The 22,987-nt window shown below is 47.0% G+C and overlaps 1 protein-coding gene across 1 annotated transcript in view; it reads right to left on the bottom strand.

The window, feature by feature from the left end:
* Nucleotides 1–278: 278 nt before the first annotated feature.
* LOC147672973 (sulfotransferase 6B1-like) overlaps nt 279–22,987 on the bottom strand; it is a 230,202-nt gene continuing 207,493 nt past the window's right edge. The window contains exons 6-7 of the mRNA XM_086947849.1: nt 11,523–11,679; nt 279–542 (exon numbers count right to left, since the gene is read on the bottom strand). Coding sequence (XP_086803975.1) covers nt 526–542; nt 11,523–11,679 — 174 coding nt within the window. The 3' untranslated portion in view covers nt 279–525. The remainder of the gene's footprint in view (nt 543–11,522; nt 11,680–22,987) is intronic.

The raw sequence follows: 22,987 nt of genomic DNA, 5'->3' as shown, positions 1-22,987 counted from the left end.
CCGGGTTTGAGGTCGCAGAATCCCCCAGAGGCTCGCGCGAGAAGCCAACACTCTCTAGAGAAGCGCTGGACAAGCAGAGAGGCTGTGACGAGTGAACCCAAGACAACCGAGCTTTGCTTGACTGTTATCAAGGGCCAGCAGCCCACCCGAACCCCAGAAGCACCCCTCGCTAAAAGGAGGCAGACACTGGATTCTCTAGAACAGGGTTTTCTTTTCATATTGAAATAGTTTCAAAGTAAACGTCGAAGATTTCAAATTAATAAAATAAGTACAGTAGATGCATTCTCAAGAAGGTATTTATTCACCAAAGCAGTGGTGTCAGATTTAAAATAATTCTCCACTCAGATCTTGTAATTCAGGCTGGGCGTGGTTTCTGGCTAATGACGTCACGGGCAGTGTTGAAACGGATGTTTAGCTCTTGCAGTGAATTTTATAATTCATCATTTCTCCAAGTTTGGTTCCTCCTAAACACTCTTCAAACTTTGCATCCATCTCCCGGCTTTGAGCTTCAGAGAAATAGTTTTTCTAGTCTCCGACATCACCTGTGCAGGAAAATCAATCAATCAATATTATCTATTGACAAGGGTGGCTGCATCACTCAGTACCAGCAGACATGGGATACACACAGGGTTGTTTCATCAGGGGCTAAAACTGAAATATTCTGCGCGTCTGGTGCTTTTTCTGGTAAAACAGATAATTATTGTAAACGTCCTATTTCATGTCAATGACGCGACAAGAACTTATATTAAAGAAAAACACAAAACTCCAGAATGCCAGCCCCAGGGCTCCAGACAGGGGAACCTCCATTTCATTAGTTTCCAAACTGAGGAGCCCCCTTTACCTTCTAAAATGTGGAACTCGACACAAACCACCAGAGAAATGGGACAAGGAGGTAAATAAATGGCCCAAGAAAACAGCGAGAGTGTAAAAGGGGCATTAGAGTAGGGACTGAGTAGAGGCTATAGGTTATGAAAGTAGGGTATAGTAGGAGAGGGGTTTGAGGGTTGGATGATGCGCACAGTACTGGTCCTAGGGTCTTTCTCTTGAGGTACTAGAGTATAGACACGGATACTAAGGTATAGGGATTTGGGTATACGCAGGTTTTGAGGCGCTAAGGTATAGGCAAAGGTAGAGGAACTACAGGACAGACACAGGTTGAGGTACCAATATATATGAGCAATGAAACACTACTAAAGTGTAGGCAAGTGTAGGAGTATTAGGGTGTAGGAAGGGGCAGAAGTACTAGCAACGGGGTAGCCTGAGACACACTACGGTGCGGATGGAGATACTGGGGTACGGGAGCAGTTAGAGAAAGGTCAAGGGGGTGGACATTTAGTAGGGTTTGGGCAGAGGTAGAGGTAGAGGTACTAGCGGATAGAAAGGATAAAGGTATCAGGGTATAGGCAGTGATAGATGTACTAGAGTATTGTCAGGAGTGGTGGTAAGGGGGTACCTGGTAAAGGTATCTAATGTGTAGTCATGGGTGGAAGTAGGGTGTAGTAAAGGGCAGAGGTACCAGGGTATAGGCAGTGAGAGGGGTACTAGGGTATTGTCAGGAGTTGTGGTACTAAGGGACATGGGCACAGGTAAAGGTACCTCAAGTGTAGTCCTGGTTGGAGGTAGGGTGTAGGAAAGGGCAGAGGAACTGGGGTATAGGCAATGATAGAGGTACTAGGGTACTGTCAGGTGTTGTGGTACTAAGGTATATGGTAGAAGAAAAGGCACCTAAAGTTTAGCAATTGGTGGAAGTAGGGTGAAGGAAAGGTCAGAAATACGTGGGTATAGTATGTGATAGAGGTACTCAGTATTCTCTGGAGTTGTGGTACTAGGATAAATGGCACAGGTAAAGGTACCTCCAGTGTGGGGGCGCTAGAGGGCGCACTGCGGAATGGCCGCACTGTCGTGAGGCTCCCGCTGCCCGGAGCTATTATCCGCCTAGGGATCCTGTTGCCCATTGCTGCGCCCTGATCTGACCCCACGGATCTACTGGGATACCGACTGACTACCCACGGTCCAACTCCTGGGCCATTTGGAGGTTGCTGGCCGAAGTTACGGGGACCCCAAGTTTCCCCGACTTGCGCTCTGGAAGTCTGATGCCCCCTTGCCCGGCGTCGCTGCTCATGCCAGTCCGGGGCTCTGCACGTGGGGTGTAGGCCTTGCTCCGCCCCTCTTCATCGGGGCCCGCTCGCTGGCCGGGCAAGCCGTTTGGCTCTTCCTTGCTGTCGGACTTATCTCTTGGCTCCTGCATCTGCCTGCCCGGATACCATTGCTCACGGAGGCGCAACGGATCTTCTTCTTGGTTTCTGGGGGCTCGCTCCTTTGGACTGGGAGCGGGGACGGCCATTCTCTCGTCGTTGGGAGTGGCGGGGCGCGCTGGCCTGCTCGTGCCCCCGCGATTCAAGCCTTTTGTTTTTGGCCGTACCCCTTGGTCCGCTTTCGATCCCATTGGCTTTTTGTCCCCCATTACATCACTAGCGCACCATTATGGGGAAGCCGGACACTAAACAATCCAAATTGTCCTTTGACTCTGGAGGGGCTAGGCGGGCGACGCGTTTGCTCCAGGACGCCGGAACTTCGCGGTCCCCCCCCCCGAATGTCGCTGATAGTGTCCCGCAGCCGCCGCCACCGGACTTTGCCCAAATGATGCAGGAGATGAGGCAGGGGTTTGCCACGATAGTGGACAAAGTGGACAAGATATCGTCGCGCATGGATGCGGTTGTCCAGAAGTTGGACGTGCACGAGGAGCGCTTGACGGCGGCGGAACAGCGCATTTCGGACCATGATGACACGGCGACCACCCATACCACCCAACTGGCGAGAATGGACAATATCTTGCGTGTCGTTGCCGCTAAGAATGAGGAGTTGGAGGCGAGGAGCAGGCGCAACAACGTGCGCATTGTAGGTGTACCGGAATCCACGAATGTGGGCAAAATGGAGACTTATGTGGAGAGGCTACTTGTGGGCGCCGTTGGGGCGGAAGTGTTCTCATCCCAGTTCATCGTTGAGAGAGCGCATCGGACACTGGGACCTCGGCCGGCCTCTGGGGCTGCACCGCGCCCCATCATTGCGCGCCTTTTGAACTATCGAGACCGGGACGCCGCCCTCCAGGCCGCCCGCACTAACAGGGCCCTCTCTTTCGAAGGGGTGTCTTTCACTATGTACCCCGACTTCACGCCGATGGTGCAGGATCAGCGTCGTAAGTTCCTGGGGGTGAAAAAGAAGCTTCGGGAACTACAAGTGGACTACGCCTTGCTGTACCCTGCTAAACTTAGAGTGACGCACCAGGCTAAGCAACATTTCTTCACCAACCCACAGCATGCTGAGGATTTTGCGAAGCGCCTCCAGCGCGAGCGAGCAGCTGCGGATCGGGGAGGCGATCGAGACCCTGAGGACGAACATTCGGCGGCTGAGGAGGAGGTCGCCTGATTGTGGTGACTTTGGACTTTGTCTCTCTTTTTCCTGTTTTTGGAGTGTTCTGGACGTGTATCTTTCATATTGAATTCTACTGCCTTCCTTCTCCGCATTTGCGGCCTTCCTTTTATTTTTGTTGGTGCGGGGGTCATGTCTTTCATGAGCTGCGTGAGTGCGTGTTGTTTCCTGGGGTCGGTGTGGCACCGCGGGATGGTGCTATCTGATGTCGCGCTCCGGGTACCCACCCCCCCGCGCGGCGCCTGGGGCCGTCTGACACCTGTTGGCGCGGACACTGGCGTGGCGTGAGGGAGTGGTGTCGTGCACCTCTGGAAGGTTCCCCGGAGGGTGTGCCCCATGTGTACCTTTGGTTTGGATTCTAGTCCTTTGTTGTTTGACTGGATGTGTGTTGGGGAATGGGGGGGGGGGGGTGGGGACGCGTATGGCCTGATTGTTGGGGTGGTCTCAGGTGGGTGGATGGGGCGGGAGTGAAGCTGTCCATGTTTGGTTGCCCAGGATCTCTGGGTCGGTATGATAGGTGCTGCTGCTGTCTGGGCGCACGGGTGTGGTGCTGTGCCCGCTGTCTAGGCTGGTTCATTTCTCTATCTGGCGGCACTGATCATGTGGTCCGTACTGCCGTCCATCTTGGGCCCGAGTGCACTGGCCGCCATCTTAGGCTGCCACGTGATGGGGTGCGCTGTGCAAGAGAAACACGTGTGCGAGTTGTAGGTCGCGTGAGATGGATTGGTGGCGTGCGGCGTACAGTATGTTCTGAGTGCTTGTTGCATGGATGGTTTGGTTGGGAGGGGATCGTTGTGGTTTTGGTTGACTGGTTCGGAGATGGCTGGGGAATGTGCGGTGTGTCTGTGGGGGGGTGTCTGCGCCCTAGGGTGTGGACCTGTTTTTGGCTGTTGCTGGTGGTTGGATGCCCTGTATTTGCTTATTGGGTCCTGTGGGGCCCTGAAACTGGGTAATGTCGACTGCTGTTATAGATCAGATATCGATTCTGTCCTGGAATGTACGGGGACCTAATGATGCCAGGAAATGTCGTAGTGTGATCCAGTACCTGGACAGGCATGCTATTCATGTTGCTCTCCTCCAGGAGACGCATCTGCGTCCCGCTCCTTCCCCCAACTTTGGCGGGAGGTGGGCTGCGGCCAGGAGGTTTGCTTCCTATTCTTCTTATGCTCGGGGGGTTGTTATCCTTGTTAAAAGATCGCTTGCATTTCAGGAACTGGGGTTTGTTGGGGACCCTGAGGGGCGCTATGTGCTATTGTGGGGGCGGCTTGGGCAGAACACTGTATTGTTTGTTAATTGCTATGCTCCTAATGTCGATACGCCAATTTTTTTTGTCACTTTGTGGGGTCATGTTCTTGCTGTGGATGCCACTTACATTGTGTGGGGAGGTGATTTCAATCTTGCATTTCATGCCCAGTCGGACAGATCGGAGGGGAGCCCTCAGTATAATATACAGGCCAGAGAAGTGTTGCGGGGGATTGTGGAGGAGGCCGGGTTGGTCGATAGCTGGAGGTACACCCACCCTGCCACCAAGGAGGGCACTCATTACACCACACATGCTCAGTCATGGGCAAGACTGGATTATGTGTTTCTCTCTAGGGGGCTGGGAGCTGGCCTACGGGAGGCTACACATCTGGCTCGGACGTACTCTGATCACTGTCCGGTGAAGGTTGTTATATCCGTCCCCGGGCTGCATAGGCCGCGCCCACCTTGGCGTCTGTTTCCGACTGCTTTGCTTGACCCGGTGTTCAAGGAGGAGCTTGGTGTGGAGGTAGAGGCGTTCTTCCCTAGGAACAAAGGCTCTGTGGACAGCGTCGAGGTCATCTGGGAGGCGTTCAAGGTTACGATCCGGGGTGTCACTATTTCTAAAAGTTGTGGAGTACTTCGGCTGATTGTCCGAACCCTCGAGGGCTTGGAGGCTGACTTGCGAGACTTAGAACGCAGGATGCAGGTTGACTCTGATCCCGATCTTCTGGCGCAGTTCCGTACTAAGCTCTCCGAATATGAGGAGGAGGCTGCTAGAGAGGCTAAGCATAGGGGGAAATACTGGACGGCGAGGCGATACTGTGAAGGGGAGCGGCCCGGTAAGGTCCTCGCTGCCCTTACTAGACATCCAAGGCATGGGTCTGACGTGCTGGAATTGGTGTCGCCGGATGGCACTCGCTGCCGAGACACTTCGGAGATCCAGCGTACTTTTATTGACCATTATACACACCTTTACACGACACAGCAGACGGGTGAGACTCGATACGGCGGATTTCTTGATGAGCTGGCACTTTGTTGGTTATCGGATGGTCATCGGGAGTTCTTAGGCAGGCCCCTGGAGGTGGAGGAGGTCAGGAATGCCATCATGTCTCTGTCTAATGGGAAGGCCGCCGGTCTGGATGGCCTTCCTGCTGAATTTTATAAGTGTTATGTGGACACAATGCCCCCTGTGCTCCGTGAGGTTTTTGAGGAGTCCCTGGAGGAGGGGCATCTGCCGGGCTCCATGCGCGAGGTCGCCATTACGTCGCTGCTTAAGCCGGGTAAGGATCCGTTGGATGTGGGCTCTTATAGGCCCCTCTCATTGCTCAACTGCGATGTCAAAATTCTCGCGAAGGTATTGGCAGTAAGACTAGCCGAACTCATGCCCGTTATTGTGCTGCCTGATCAGTCGGGATTTGTGCCTGGCCGTGCTACCTCCCACAATCTTCGCACCTTGTTTTCGCTTGTGTCAACCATTGATCCTACTGTCCCGGTCGCCGCCATCTTTCTCGATGCCACTAAGGCGTTTGACTCTGTTGAGTGGGGCTATCTTATTGATGTTCTTTGTCGAATGGGTTTCCCCAGGATCTTCATCTCATGGGTTAAGCTCTTATACACTGATCCGATGGCGAGGGTGGTGGTGAATGGGGTGCTATCCCCCTCGTTCCCTCTTACGAGAGGGACCCTACAGGGATGCCCCCTCTCGCCCCTCTTGTTTGCTATAGCCATTGAACCACTGGCCTGCAGGATTCGTCAGTTTCACCAGCAGAGCGCCTTTAACTGTCTTCAGCGGCAGGTCGGTATTTCTTTATACGCCGATGATGTTACACTCTATGTCAAGGACCCTGAGAACAACCTTAATTCGCTCTTACGAGAGCTGGTCGCTTTTGGGGGGGTCTCCGGTGTCCATATTAACTGGCGGAAGTCTCAATTTTTCCCCCTCACTGCTGCTGTAGCTAGGTTTCCCCTTGACTACCCTCTGGAATGGTGTGATTCGGAGTTGCGTTATCTCGGCATTGTCGTGTCCTTGGACAGAGAGGAATCGGTTCGGCTTAATTATGGGGTGGCTATTACCAAACTTGCAGATGATGTCACCAGGTGGATGTCCTTGCCTCTTTCCATGGCCGGTAGGGCGTCCCTTATCAAGATGGTAGTTTTACCCCGCTTTCTTTACCTCTTTCAAAACCTTCCGTATCATCCTGGTGCTTATTTCTTTCGCAGGCTCCGTTCCGAGCTCTTGCGGTTGTTCTGGGGGGGCAAGCAGCCACGGGTGGCTTGGGCTACCCTTACGTTGCCCTATGCTGAAGGCGGATTCGACGTCCCTGACTTCGAGCTTTATTATCTCAGCGCTCAGGCGCATTACGCCTATCACTGGATGCGCCCCACGCCGTTCATGCCCCAGATTGCTGCTGAACATTGGGTCGCCCACCCGCTCCCACTGGAGGGGATGGTTTTGGGCAAGGTGTCCGATGTGGAAACACCTCGCACGACTGTGACGTGCACGGTGGATGCTTGGAAGCGGGTGGCTCAATTGCTGGGCGTCTCCTTTCTTTATTCGCCGGCTCTGCCTCTGTCTTATCATCCTGATCTGTCGCTGTTGCTGGAAACGGGGTTTCAACGAATGTGTAAGCGTCTGGGCATCCTCACGTGGGGCGACTTGTTTCATGAGGGTGCCTTCCGTACGCAGGCTCATTTCTTTGGAGCGGCTGCCTGCTCCCCTCTAGAGCTGTTCTATTTCATCCGCTTACGGCAGGGCATGCGTGCTCTGCTTTCAGATTTCCCTTCGGAGCCTGGGGTTACCCTCCCCCTCCACGTGCTGTTGGTTTCAGATGGACGACACCTGGTGTCGAAATTATACGGGGCTATACGCAGACAGCGTTCGGTCCCGGCCAATCGAGTGCGCGAGCAGTGGGTTGCCGAGTTGGGTGCTCCTATTACCGACGAGCAGTGGAAGTACTGTTGTGGGCTCACGGCCAATGTTTCTTCTAGTTGTCGCCTTAAAATTATCCACTACAAGTTTGTTCAGAGGTACTATTATACCCCGGCGAGGAAACTACGGTTTCATTTAGCGGAAGATGACAGGTGTGCTAGATGTCGTGCGGAAGGCGCTGACTTCCTGCACTTGGCTTGGAGTTGTGCGGGTGTATTGGAATATTGGACTCAGGTTCATGAGGCCCTGCAGGTTATGGCGGAGGATGGGGTAGCATTTGACCCCTTAGTGATGTTGTTGGGCTACTCTAAGGACGTGCCTGCCTCTCACCGTAGATTTGTTGACGTGGCCCTGCTGCTGGCTAGGCGTAGGGTTGCTTGTTGCTGGGGTCGTGGCAGGGTGCCGCGCTCTCAGGATTGGGTGACTGACCTCATATACTGTCAGGATCAATACAACGTCTATTCTGACCTTATGCCTGTCCGATGCAGACCGAAGGACTTTTGGAGCCCGCTCCAGGTGTACCTCCTAACCAGAGCTGTGCAGGACTCTGATTCTGAATCAGGGGACCGTGAAGGGATTGGTTGATGGCATCTTGATGGGCTGGGATTTTACATTACACCTGCTGATCTTCCAGTGTTGGGGGAGAGGCTACGCTGTCTCCTTTCCATGCGAGCTATTGGGGGCTGTAGTTCCCCTTACGACAAGTATATGGCTGGGAACTGAGGTCGTGTCCCTGTCGGGTACCTTTATTTTATGTGTCCCTTACATCTGTGTTTCCTTTGTTTTTATTTATTGCGCGCTAATCGACTGTGTCCGTATTGTATTGTGTCTGCTGTCCTGTACTGGCTTGTATGTCATTTTTTTGGTTCTGACGTACCATTGTAATGGCCATGAATGTCTGTATGTATTGTGTATGCACTTCCCTTGACCCTGCTTGTCTCCAAATAAAGGTTTAAAAAAAAAAAAAAGGTACCTCCAGTGTACATACTAGGTTAGATGGAAGGGTAGAGGTACTCCAATATATGGGAGGGGTAAAGGTACAAAAGTGCAGTCATGGGTAGAAGTACTTAGGGTGTTATAAGGGGCAGAAGGAATCGAAATTAGGTAGCACAGGGCACACTTGGGAGTGGGTAGATACGCTGGGATAACGCCGCAGGGGCAAACGTTCAAGGGTTTAATGATTTTGTGGTATATAGAGTGGGGTAGAAGTACTAGGGTACAGGAAAAGGTTGAGGTACAAAGGTGTAACCAGAGAGGGAGGTGCTGGGTGCTGGGATATATGGGTAGAGGAAAGGGTGCTAAAGTGTAGTCAAGAGTACAAATACTAGGGTATGAGCAGGGCTTTAGGTTCTGGGTATAGGCAGCATAAGAGGTACTAGTACACAGGAGATTGGTTGGGAAATCAAGTTGATTTATTAGGGTATAAGCACAGGTAGAGCTAGGATATCAGAAGGGAGAAAGGTACAAGGGTATCCGGAGCAACAGAGGACGTAGGTAAAGAAAGAATACAGTTGAGTGAGATGAGGCAGGACCTAGGCTAGGAATAGGGGTAAAGAAAGAGAAGAGGGTGATGGTGTGTTATGTTGGTATGTGGCTTGAGGGTGGCGCAAGGGTTTCAAAATGAGGGTGGCATGAGGGTTTTCAGATTGGTGGTGGGTGATGCCATGTTAGAGATTCGAGGAGGGGTCAGTTAGCAAGGGTTTGATGCCACTGGTGTTGTGTGCTGTACCTGCACCACAGCAGTTCTTCTTCCTGGCAGTGTTTCCACAGGTCCAGAAGTGTACTGAAGACTTCCTGTCTGAGGTCCTTCTTTTATACACAGCTGTTTATTTCCAGTGGTGAGATGCTTCGAGAGGCATGCTTTTGAAGTGCAAAGATCCCCTGCCATCCTGACCCTGGCTCCAAATGGACTATAGGGGTATGTAGCCCTTTGAGTGGAGACAGGGCACAGCCTATTTAAGTGTAAGCGGGGCTGGGCCCAACTCCTCCCTACCATCCTGCTAGTGATGGCCAATTGAGTCACACCTAAGCTCCTTATTGTGTGTGGCTGTCTAGGAGGAATACACAAAGGCCAACGTTGACCTATCCACAATCATGTGACCCAGAGACAGGCTGCAGGCATCAAATGGCTAAGGCAAGAAAATGCGAACTTTCTAAATGGGACATTTTCAGAATTGCAATTTAAAATATGACTTCACCACAAGTTAGCATTTTAAATTATTATTCCAGAGACACAAAAATGAAGGAGATACCTGTTCCCATTTGTAAATTACACTTAAAAAATATTATAAGGTAATTCCAATGTCATCCTAGAGGAGAGGTAGACCTTGCTGTAGTGAAAAAGAAGTCTATGTAAAACTTTAAAGTACGTGTCCAACTTTGTAAATACATTGTACCCTGCCCTCTGGGCTGTCATGGTCCTATCCTAGGGGTGACTTATATGCATGAAAAAGGAAGGTTTGAGCCAGGCAAAACGTGTACTTTTCCAGGTTGACATGGCAGTTTTAAACTGCACACACAGGTTCTGCAATGGCAGGTCCGGGGCATGTTTAAAGGGCTACTTCAGTGAGTGGCACAATCAATGCTTGCATGCCCACTAGTAGAATTTAGTTTACACCCCCTGGGCACAGGTAGTGCCACTTTACTAGGGAACTACAAGTAAATTAAACCAGTTGGATATGAGCCAATCTGCCATGTTTAGCGAAAGTGCGCAAGCACCTTTGTACTGGTTAGCAGCGGTAAAGTGCACAGAGTCTTAAGGCCAGCAAAAATGAAGTGCGGAAAAACAGGAGGACTCAAGGCAAAAAGTTAGGGGAAGCCCATGCCAAGGATGCCAGATCTAACACTTGTCAAACTCTTCACTCTGTCGCATTCTTTTGCCATCTTTTTCCCACTTGCTCCTCCTTTGCTATCAGCCTGTCTCTCCTTCCTCTCAACATGTCTTCTCTATGAGTTTGTCATCCTCTTTCTTGCTTCTGCTTTCTGCTGTTCCCTCCTCCATACTGTTTCTCCTACATTCCCTATTTATCCATGCTTCCATCGGTTTGCTTTCTGCTCTCCTTCTTTTTCTCTCCTCTCACTCCCCTCCCTAATTTCCTATCCTCTGTAACCCTCTGTTCATCTTCCCATCTCTTGTCTCTTCTCCTGGTTTCTCCTACTTCCTTTTCCTTACAATCCTCTTTCTTCAGCCTCCAATTTCCTCTCTTCAAAGCTACAATGTTAGTCTTGCAAAGGAATCGTTTGTCATAGATAATCAATAGCCAAATATACTTTTTTGCAACTAATTTGGTCACAGTTTTACCTTCTACAAAAGAGACCACAGGACATAAAAATAAATAATCCAATGTTAAGTCCAGGCAACCTTCACAGGTCTTCACCAGCCTCACACACTCAGGGGCAACTGAGTGCACACGCACCGGGGTCAAGGAGGGTTCACCGGCCACAGCCAGGCGTCCCAGCAGCTGAATAATGGTACAAAACCAGTGGAGAAGCACCTACCCAACCTGGCCGCCATGATACCACTGGCAAAGGCAGAAAAATATGTAAACGCAGTGTGGCATCGAAGAACACGCGGGGACCAGGCAAGAAGTCAAATTGTATCCGTCCACCTCCATGCTATTGGGCCCCAGGACAGAGCACATGGTGTGGATAAACATCATTTGTGGGAGCACAGTGTAGACTATTGAGCAGGTCTTCTAAACTTTACACACTCCCTGGTTGCTTGGGTAGCTGGACCATGCCCATCGCTGGACTCCTCTGAAAGGAGAGGCCATGTTGTCTTGCTCAATGTACCCTGCGGTGTACATGGTGCAAAGCCGAGTAGCAATTTGAGAGCCACAGTTCCTGGCTCTGAACCGAAGCACTATGAAAAGCCCATCGACCACGATACCATTTGTGATTAAAAAGATATTTGCAAACGTACCTTTTCGAAAAACATGGGAGCCCAAGATTCCGTGCGTCTCTGGAGACTTTTCTTTCATGGCTTTGAAGTGGCCTCGTTCTGTGATTACCTGCATTTGCTCTTCAGTCAGATTAATCTCAAAAAAGTTGTCTATCTTCTTAACTGCTGCAGCCAGATCCTGGAATGAGAAAAGAGTCGACCTTAAAACTTCCGTTCCTCACCGGTTGCTCTAGAAGACACAAGGCCTCTTTGAAGTGTCATTAGATGCCACCCAAAGACAGAGTTTAGCTGTCTGTTGTCAAAGACCTATTGTGTACAATTCCAACACTTTGGATCTTTGCATTGCTTATTATTTGTTTACTTTCTTGTCAATCTCATGTTGTTGCTTCTTATTCAATGGCTTTCCTTCCTTTCCCTTTGTTTGTGCCTTCACTAGAGGGTAGCTTTGTTACCAGCCTTTTGATTGGAAGATGTATATCCTTCCACGGCGGGAAACAACTATTACAACACAGTCATTACTACGCACTACCTTTACAACGCAGCTGTTACAATGCAACTGCCTTTACAACGCATGCCAATACAATGCAGTCATTACAACGCATGTCACTACAACGCATGCCATTACAACGCATGCCATTACAACGCATGCCATTACAACGCATGTCACTACAACGCATTATAAGATAAGTAATGGAGATTTTCTAGTTTTAGGGTGGGTATGGGTTTTGGGGTACATGGTAATAATAATTTTCACCCCTACACTATACAACACTTTCCCTACTGTTGCACTCACTGGAGGGGGAATAGTATTTTTTACCCCTATACTATCCAACACTTATCCCACTGTTACCCTAAAAGTATTATGCATCGTAATGGCATCCGTTATAGAGGTAAGCATTGTAATGGTATGCTTTGTAATGGTAGTTTTTAAAAATGCGTTGTAATGGCATGCGTTGTAAAACCATGCGATGTAATGGTAGTTGCGATGTGAAAACCGTGTTGTAAAGACATGCATTGTATTTGTTTGCATTGTAACCTAATATATTTTTTCACGGCTCTCATCAATGAACTACTTTTTCCTTTTTCTTTGAGCCCTGCATGGGAGGGCACGTGTTTTCTTGCTCTCTCCCCCATGTGCTGCTTCCCTCCTCACATCTCCTTTCCTTACGCTCACTGTACTGCTCCCCACCTTTCCAGCTCATCCCTTAAATCACAGCAACAGAGATATTGTTGCCAGGATTGACTAAAGATCAGATTTCATTGGGTTTTTTTGTTTTTTTATATCCTTCCTTTCACATGTTGCATGAAAGCCAGGCCGCAGCACACAGAGGCTGCATCTATGGAGGTGGGGCATGCTTCTGGACTCTTTATACTTGTGTTGGAGGCCAAAGATGTACTCAGAGTGATTGAAAAGGTGTATCTTCTCCCGGGGGCCCATGAATGTCCTCTCCGGGCTGCTGGGGAGCGCCAAATGTCTGCAGCATTGGTACCTGGTCCTAGTCACTTGGAAAGCATATGGAAAGCACTTTCCTGTTACTGTTCCCAGACAGCTGTTATGTTCTTCTAACTACCTGAAACTTATCCAGTGTGTTAATTCCTTATCTGGGTCACGGGCAACAGGCTTTTTTAAAATCTGTTCAGAGTTTCCTGCATAATATTTGAAAGATAAACCATACTGTGTACAAAGATTGAAAACAGTGACTTCAGGGTTGTGTTTGGGGATACCTTAGGATATCAGTTTGCTCTTCCTTAACTTCTTTAACTTTTAAAAAGACACACTTTACAAACAAGTATTGGCAAAACCAATCGTTTAGCACTTGCATTATTGAAGTGAGGTGTATTGGCTTTGCCAATGGTTCTTCATTTGGTCACTCCCTCCATTGGTAGTGCCACACATCTGCCTGCAGACAGTGGGGAGTAGTGACATTCTATATCAGTCAGTGTCTGATCAACAGGTGGCCGGGGTGACATTTTTAAACTACGCCAACGTAAGCCATTTAAGTTTGGAATTTTTGCATTGCCCTCGTTATGCAAAATCGCTTAAATGATTCCCTTACGACACGTAATTGCACTAACATTTGTGGTAAACTTACAGCACAAGAGCGCAGGAACAGTGCAAACAACCACAATGATGCGGTGAGCCACCCGGCCGCTACCATACATTGTTTGCATGCACCTCCCGGAGCCAGGCGCGGACCAGGGAGTATTTAATAAAAGGTGACGTCAGCGCATGTGGCTGACGGCACGGACCGAGTATCTGTGCAGTGGTTCTCTGGAGTGCTCCGACTGGGTTTGGGGGTCGCCAGTGCATTGCGTTGTGACGCAGCCTTACTGACCTACGCAGATACCCCACACCTACCCCTCTATAGAGTCGGAGGTTCCACAAATACGAGTGACTTGTTCACGGTAACTGTGCCTTGCTTTATTTTTTAGCACGAAATAAGCCCCCAAGTCGAAAAAGAAGTACGAATGTCGTGCTAAAATAAAGCTAAAAAAGGCAGATTTGGATTTTGCGTAATTCTGAGTAATCTAATGTAATTTTCCCAAAATGCCTTGTAATAGTGCAAAAGCAAATTATGCAGATTTTTCACACCCCTAATCAACTGTGAGCATGTGTCATCATGACGGAAGCCAATGTTTCAGAACTGTTTTCAAAGTTATCAGGGTAAGACATTTTGTGATGCAGGTCTAGAGCGCCATCTAGCGGATTGATAACAAAACAGTTCTCTTTCCCCAGCCCTTAATCAGTACTAACAAGAACTGGCATTCTAGCGTGTTGCTTTGAGTGATGAGGTCGCTTGGAGATTTGAGACATCTTTGGCTGAAAAATCACTACAGTACAAGAAGGATTGTTTGTGCAGAAATATAAGCTACTTACAACAACAGAAACATTACAGGCGGGGCACTCAATCCACAAAATTCACAGCGGAAGAGGCAGTGACATCATGCATCCTTCAACTTCCAGATTATTTCACCGAAAGTGATGTCACGTGATATTTTGCAGGGATGGTGTTAATGAAAGTGGCATCAGACAAACCGTGCGCTTGTTGACATCAGCAGAAGGGAAGGAAAATCAGGCAGAAATCTGCTGCCGGTTTGGGGCCACTGCCATTACCAGAATGCCCTGTGGTCCTGCAACACGGGCCGGATCTCCGGATCACTCACCCCTCCCCCCGCATGGCACCAGTGTTCTGAATGTGCCGCTGCTCCCGGAGTCCACACTGCTTGCGGCTGAATCCACACACAACGCACCGGCTGCCGTGCGGCGCCTCACGGCCAAAGCGTGACATGGCCTTCACCCCCTGGCAAACTCTCACCCCCACCGAGCCGGATGACCGCAAGCTCAAACTTTCTAACAAGTTTCAAACTTTGCTGCCTCCCATCTCTGCCTGGGCGCCTGTGGTCTTTCTCCCCTGACCCTCTGGTCTCCGGATTGATCTCCTCTGCCCCAGCTCCTCTTGAACGATGAGGCTGCGACTTTGCTGCGGACTGTCCTTCTCCCCCTGGACCTGCTGGCTATGTCAGCCCTCTTCCTGGACTTTCGGACTTGGACCTTTGTGCTCCCGCCATTTTCTCTGTATGACTCGCCTCTTCTTCTACCTTTCTCCTCCGCCATTTTAGCGTTCTCTGACCTCCCCCTCTGTCCTTTCGACTTTCCTACTGTCCCTCCTGTTGCCTCTGACACACTCCTCACTGTCTTATTCACCACTATCTGCTTCCCTCTCTCGTTTATCTCACGTGACTGCCCTTTTCTGTGACTCTTAGAGTATATCCAGTCCTATCCCTTCCCTATGTATATAGAGATAACTCTAATCACTAGTATATGCAGTAGACCTTTCTACTCTCTACCATTCCTATGTGACTCTTAGAGTATATCCATGTGTATCCTTACTCTATGTATATAGAGATAACTCTAATCATTAGTATATGCTGTAGCCTATGTGACTCTTAGAGTATATCCATGTCTATCCCTTCCCTATGTATATAGAGATAACTCTAACGACTAGTCTCCTATGTGACTTCTAGAGTATATCCATGTATATCCCCTCCCTATGTTGATAGAGATATCACTAGTATAGGCCTAGAGTATATCCATTTGTATTTCCTCCTTGTGTGATTTATTTCTTGTACATTTACAATTTTTTCTGTGTGTACCTTTTTTGTAACGCATGTAATGCTAATTCCGTATGCTTTCAACTGGTTCTTATGTAATGCAAAAATTTGCAATCTTTTTACGCATGTAACCGTCAGTCCAAAATCACGACCAGCTCCGACGATAATCTTGCAACCGCCGAACATCTCCACTTTCAGATCCACACCGACCCTAGGACCACACTTAGAGGCACCCTCATCTATAGGCCTCCAGGAACCCGCACTCAATTCAGCGATGACATCACTGACTTCATCAGCCCACATGCCCTCGCCTCCGAGAACTACATTCTTTTAGGAGACCTCAACTACCACCTTGAAAACAAACACGACAGCAACACCTCCACCCTTCTGGACAACCTGGCCAATCTCGGACTCAAACAACTTATTGACACCCCCACCCATGTAGCCGGACACACACTCGACCCTATCTTCACCTCCAGCAAGCACATTTCCTTCGATCGCACCACAGCTCTCCATTGGACGGACCACAGCTGTGTTCACTTCAGCTACAAAACCACCCTGACCCACAACCGCCCACAACCTATTCCTCGGAGAAACTGGAACAAAATCACCTCCAACCAACTCCTCACATCACTCAACCAAAACCCTCCCACCCTCTCTTTGGACCCAAACCAAGCGGCCACCAATCTCAAGCATTGGATCACCCACAGTGCTGACGAATTAGCACCCCTGAAAAAGCACCAGATCAAATCAGCCAGCAAAAAGGCTCCCTGGTTCAATGATGACCTTAAAAAATCCAAGAAGCTATGCCGCACCCTGGAGAAAACAAGGAGAAAAAACCCAACCACCGACAACATGGCCACCCTCAAGGCAGCCACCCGCAAACACCACCAACTGATTCGATCCGCCAAGAAATCAGCATTCAAGGATCGTCTCGACAACAACACCCACAACAGCAAGGAACTTTTCAACATCGTCAAAGAATTCACCAACCCCACCGCAGCATCTAACGACATCACTCCCTCCCAAGACCTCTGCGATGCGTTCTCCTCCTTCTTCTACAGCAAAATTGCCGACATCCACAACAGCTTCGAGAACACTCACAGCGATCAACCCTCCCCACCCCCCTCAGATCCTACTCCGCCAACTAACAACCTTAGCGCCTGGAACCCAATCACCACTGATGACACCATCCGCCTAATGAACTCAATCCACTCTGGCTCGCCAACCGACCCCTGCCCCTACCACATCTTCAACAAAGCTGACTCCATCATCGCACCCCATCTCCGTGATGTCATCAACTGCTCGTTCAACTCTGCCCCCTTCCCAGAAAGCTGGAAACACGCCGAACTCAGCGCCCTCTTGAAGAAACCCACAGCAGACCCCTCTGAACTTAAAAACTACCGACCCATATCCCTCCTCTCTTTCCCCGCCAAATTCATTGAGAAAGCCGTCAACAGCCAGCTCGCCGCCTTCCTTGTATCCAACAACTCCCTCGATCCATCTCAATCCGGATTTCGAGCCAAACACAGCACCGAAACCGCCTTCATTGCAGCGACAGACGACATCCGAACACTACTGGATAACGGAGAAACAGCGGCCCTCATTCTACTCGACCTCTCCGCCGCTTTCGACACAGTCTGCCACAGCACCCTTATACAACGCCTCAGCAACATCGGCATACAAGGAAAAGCCTTGGGCTGGATCATCTCGTTCCTCGCCGGGAGAACTCAAAGAGTCCGACTTCCCCCATTCAACTCAGAGGCCACTGAAGTCATCTGTGGTTTACCACAAGGATCATCACTCAGTCCCATCCTCTTCAACGTTTACATGAGCCCACTCGCATCCATCGCGTGCCAACACAACCTCAACATCATCTCTTGCGCCGACGACACCCAATTAATCCTTTCCCTCACCAAAGACCCTAACACCGCCAAAACCAATCTTCACAAGGGCATGAAAGAAGTAGCCGAATGGATGAAACATAGCCGCCTAAAACTCAACTCAGACAAAACGGAGGTGCTCATCCTAGGATCTTCCCCCTCTGCCTGGGACGACTCTTGGTGGTCTTCCGCTCTGGGCACAGCACCCACACCCACAGACCACGCATGTAACCTTGGCTTCATCCTAGACTCCTCTCTCTCGATGTCCAGACAAGTCAACGCAGTCTCATCCTCCTGCTTCAACGTACTTCGCATTCTCAAAAAGATCTTCCGCTGGATCCCCCTCGAGACAAGAAAGACTGTCACCCACACACTGGTCACGAGTCGACTGGATTATGGTAACACACTATAAGCCAGAATCACAGCAAAATTACAGAAAAAACTCCAACGCATCCAAAACGCATCAGCGAGACTCATATTGGACATCCCTCGCCAAGATCACATCACCGGACACCTAAAAGACCTCTACTGGCTTCCCGTCAACAAAAGAATTACGTTCCGTCTTCTCACCCACGCACACAAGGCCCTCTACAATCTAGGACCCGAATGCCTCAACACTCGACTGTCCTTCTACAAACCCACCCGCCAACTAAGATCATCCACTCAAGCCCTCGCCGCAGTCCCGCACATCCGAAAATCCACCATGGGTGGCAGATCCTTCTCCTTCCTGGCTGCCAAGACCTGGAACTCACTCCCCACTCACCTCCGCCTTACTCAAAACCACATCTCCTTCAGAAAAGAACTTAAAACCTGGCTTCCCCAAGCGCCTTGAGACCCTCTGGGTGAGTAGTGCGCTGTATAAATGCCCGAACTTGAACTTGAACTCCTTATGTTTTCAACTGGATCCTATGTAAAGCGCTCTGACACCTTCGGGTAAAGTTTGCGCTATATAAAATTGCACAAATAAATAAATAAATAAATAAATAAATAAATAAATAAATTGTTTAAAACCCATGACTTTTGCAAGCAGATTTAGTCCCACAGTGTTCATCTCACACCCATTAACATTTTTCCCACCTGCAGGGTTCAGTTACCACTGTTGGCGGATACACTTACAAGATAGACTCTGCTCAAGGCGCTCACTCCGCATTATGCCAGTTCAGTGAGTCCTGGAGTGCAAGTTCAAATGTTCATGTAATGGATTAATAGTAACACTGCAAGGGAAACAAACCTATGCTACAGGGAAATCGTACCAAAAATGTGCAAAACTTCTAAAGACAGAACTACATTTCATAAATGGCCATCCTCAAGCAGTACAAACTAGTCCAACCAGCTTTTTTATTGTTTGATACTCTTACATAAGCAGTCACAGCAACAGGACTAATGAGACGCCTGTGGTGCAGAGACAAAATATCGAGTAAAAAATATAGAATTGCACAAATATTGTGTCAAAAATATTGTGGGTCAGGAATATCGACAGACACATTCTCGTGGTCAAGAATATTGATTTTAGGTAAGTAACATCGATCTAAAAAATATCGAAGTGTTTGATACCATTTGCAAAAATATAGTTGTTGAAAATATCAATTTTTATTAATGTTATGTACTTTGGTGTATATTTTATATGTGTGATGTTTTGTATAAAAATTAAGAATTTTTATTAGATGTGTTCAAATTTTTGTAGCTATTAATTTGCTTTTATTTGAATTTTACGTTTTTAGTTCCGTAGCAGGATGTGGGTTTATATGGGAATAGGGTGGGAAGTAATTTAATTATATAAAATCTATTGATGATTTTTAATAGTTATTCTTTTTTTATTAGAAGTTTGTGTTTTTAGTTCCGTAGTGAGTTGTGGGTTTATAGGGGAATCAACTGGGAAGTAATTTAATTATATTACATGTATTGAATAATTTTTATTTATTAATATTTGTTTTGTTATAGTGTAATATGTGTAAATTAATTTATTATTAATAATTTAATAATTCGTTGTTAATTAATTTTAATTAATTAATCAGTAATTAGTGGTGGTAATTGTGTAATACATTTTAGGTGTGTACTGGGGTGTTTTCAGGTGTAAATGGTGGGAAGGGTGGGAAGTAATATACTTTTTATTGATGAATAAATAATTAGATGTTAATTAATTTAAATGAATTAATTAGTAATTAATTCTGTTATTCTGTAATGAATTGAAGGTGTATGTTGCGGTGTTTAAAGGTGTAAATGGTGGGAAGGGTGGGAAGTAATTTATTTTTTATTGATACCATATTCATTGGTGGTAAATTAATTTACATTAATTAATTAGTAATTCATTATGGTAATTGTGTAATTATTTTTGGGTGTGAGTTGTGGATATTATAGTGTTAAAGAATGTGTACCTAATGAATGTTTATCTATTTTTTTTTAAGTTTCTTTATTGGCTTTTTGAATTTTCAACAATACACGGCTCATGAAATAAGCATAATCAAGACATTCCGAAAACCAAATATCAGCATAACCACAGAGCAGAATCCTGACCATAATTTCCGGGACAAGGTCCTTAATATTTAGTACCTTACAATGCGCCGTGCGGGGTCAACCTCTGATAGTTCAGAATGCCCAAATAATGTATCAGATGTGCGAAATTCTACTTCAAGGATTTAAATCGATTACCAATGACAAAGAAAACGAAGGTGAATCCAAAAAATGACCCAACTGGGGCAAGGGAAAAGAAAACAAATGAAAGACCTTCAGCAGAGGGGGACACATATCATACATGTCCATATCGGCTTGTGGTGAGGGATATTAATATGAAAAAGATGCAACTTAGAGCAAGCGAGTTAACACACATGGAAGAGGTTCATAGCTTCTAATAAGGTTGCCTCCTCCAGGCTGCAAAAGATCAGTAAGCTCTCTCTCGCCCAACAGTTGGACGTACTGCACCATCAGAGCCTCAAGTCTTCTCAACAAAACAATAGGTGATTTAATCTAAATCGCCACTTGATGTGTACTCGCGCCTGATTTGGCGCCCTACCCCCTCTCCCTCACCTCCCGTCCCTCTGGATTCACCCAGGTCGCCAGCACTTCCCTCCATTGTCCTGCTATGGGGAGCTTCCTCATACCCTTAGGCACCTCCCAGCCGAGTACCCTACCCTCAGCTCCGCTCCACCCCACATAACCACATTTCTATACCAGGTCAAAAACTGAGGTCCCCTGGTAGATTTCCATTCCATTGCACTACTGGTTTTCGTCAGCCCCAGCGCTAAGTCTAGGAGTCTGTTCCCCAACTTGCGAGTCGGTGGTCTAGGAAAAAGACCCAAAATGCATGTCTGTATTGTGTGAGGTAAATCTCTACCTTGTACCTCTGCCAACTTACCCAGGACTGCCTCCCAAAAAGGCTTCAGGACGCCACACCAAGTCTGCGTCCGGATGAGAGCACCTGGGGCAAGAACGAACCTCCTCTCCATATGTCACGTTAAGGCGATGCAGGGTCATGTAAGCCATGTGTGTTTTGAGATATTTTCTTGGCATAGTACTAGACCCTTCGCCATTCATCTTTTTTATTAATATTTTTTAAATTCATTATTATTTATGTTAATTATGGAAATAATTTTAAATAAAAATGTTGAAGTCTTTTTTGTATTGGTGTTGTGTTCTAGGGTAGGAAATAAAATAAATACATTTATGTTTTAAATCATTTGTTTATTTGTTAATATTTTCACCTTTTAAATAAATACTGTTTATAAATGTATTGATTAATTTATTTTAAATAATATTGGTACCTTTTTGTTATATGTAATTAATATTATGATATGTGTCCTTTTTTATAAGTTTAATATATTTAATCATATGTTTTTAAAATATTGTCTATTTTTTTTTTTAGATTATTTAATTTTTTTCAATTGTTTAAATGTTATTTGTAAAAAGAATTCTCTGCTATCCAACACTTTCCCTACTGTTGCACTCACTGGAGTGGGAATTGTAATTTTTACCCTTCCGCTATCCAATTCTTTCCCTACTGTTGCACTATTTGGAGTGGGAATTGTAATTTTTACCCCTCCGCTATCCAACACTTTCCCTACTGTTGCACTCACTGGAGTTGGAATAGCAAATGTAATTATTTTGCTATCCAACATTTTCCCTAATGTTGTAATTATTGTATTGGGAATTGTACATTAATTTTTTTTAAATAGTTTAATGTTTTAATTTGCAATATAATGTTTTTATAAATTTTACATTATTCCAAACTTGTTATCATCATAAAAGCAGTATCTTAATTATTTGCTGCCTCGCTTATCTCTCTCCTCTGATAATAAGCTTGCATAATAGGTCTCCAAGCCTCATGAATACACGTGTTTTACTGGGGTCTCTACACTACAGCGGTCTTCAAAGATTAAAACTTCGAAAGTTGAGAAAAGTTTTTAGTCAGATGCTCATTGGTGGTTAGAACATCTTCAAGCATGGAATGGAAGGTCAACTTTGAATTCTTCACCAAATCTATGAATAGAGTCAGATGAAAGTTTGTCAGGGTGGGGTGCAAGATTCGGCCAATTCTTGACTGGAGGTGAATGGTCTTAGTGGGAGATCACAATGGACATATATTATTTAGAATGGCTTGCAGGCTCCATTGTGATCCAATCGTTCACAAAAAATGATTTTGATGGACTATCTAACAGGTGTCCATTATATCAACCACCTTGGGCACCTGGTCCAAACTCTTAGTGAACCGAGCATAGCGATTCTGGGCTTTTTGTCTCCTCCACCACACATCTACTATGGCAGAAAATATCTCGGGTCAAATGTACTCAGTGGCGGATTAGTGTCCCTATCACTTCAGAGACAGTGATTGGTAGCTCCATGTTCCAGTTTTCTTTTGCATTCAGGAAGTTTGGGGGTCCCTGTAAAATAGATCTCTTTGCCTCTCGACTGAACAATCAACTTCCCCAATTTTACAGCTGGAGACCAGATCCGTTAGCTAATGAGTCCTTGATCCAAATGTGAAGCCAGCCATGCCTGTAAGTGGTTCCTCTTTTTCCTTTGATCTTCTGATGTCTCTCAAAAATCAAACAAGAGTTGTTTTCAGTGAACATAATTACTCCATTCTGATTGTCCCAAATCTGGTATCCAGATGTTCTTCAAACATCCGCGGCTTTCCCATATTCTTCCGCTCAGTTGTCCTCATCTCCTCTAAAATCCACTTTGACGTTCTCATCTCGTCTGGCAATCTTCAACTTGAATGGAAGGTGTCGGCAATCAGCTAATTAGTCTTCTGTTTCTACTTTAAACATATTCTACTATAACCCCATTTCGAATGTTGCTCTTACAGTTGTTTAGAAGCTTCAAACAAGCATAATAGGAACCTCTATTTCTTGAGATAAAATCAGGATTTTCCAAGAGCTATTGCTGAAAAGTCCTAATTTTATTAAAGACAAGGAGATGAGCATTATCCAATTGCTAAGAGAATGATTTCTTCTGAGTCCTCCTTTTTTTACATAGTGTCTAGTTGCATGTTTT

Source organism: Lissotriton vulgaris, assembly GCF_964263255.1.
Source record: "Lissotriton vulgaris chromosome 7 unlocalized genomic scaffold, aLisVul1.2 SUPER_7_unloc_1, whole genome shotgun sequence".
Lineage (NCBI taxonomy): Eukaryota > Metazoa > Chordata > Amphibia > Caudata > Salamandridae > Lissotriton > Lissotriton vulgaris.
This window is presented reverse-complemented; position numbering and strand designations above follow the sequence as displayed.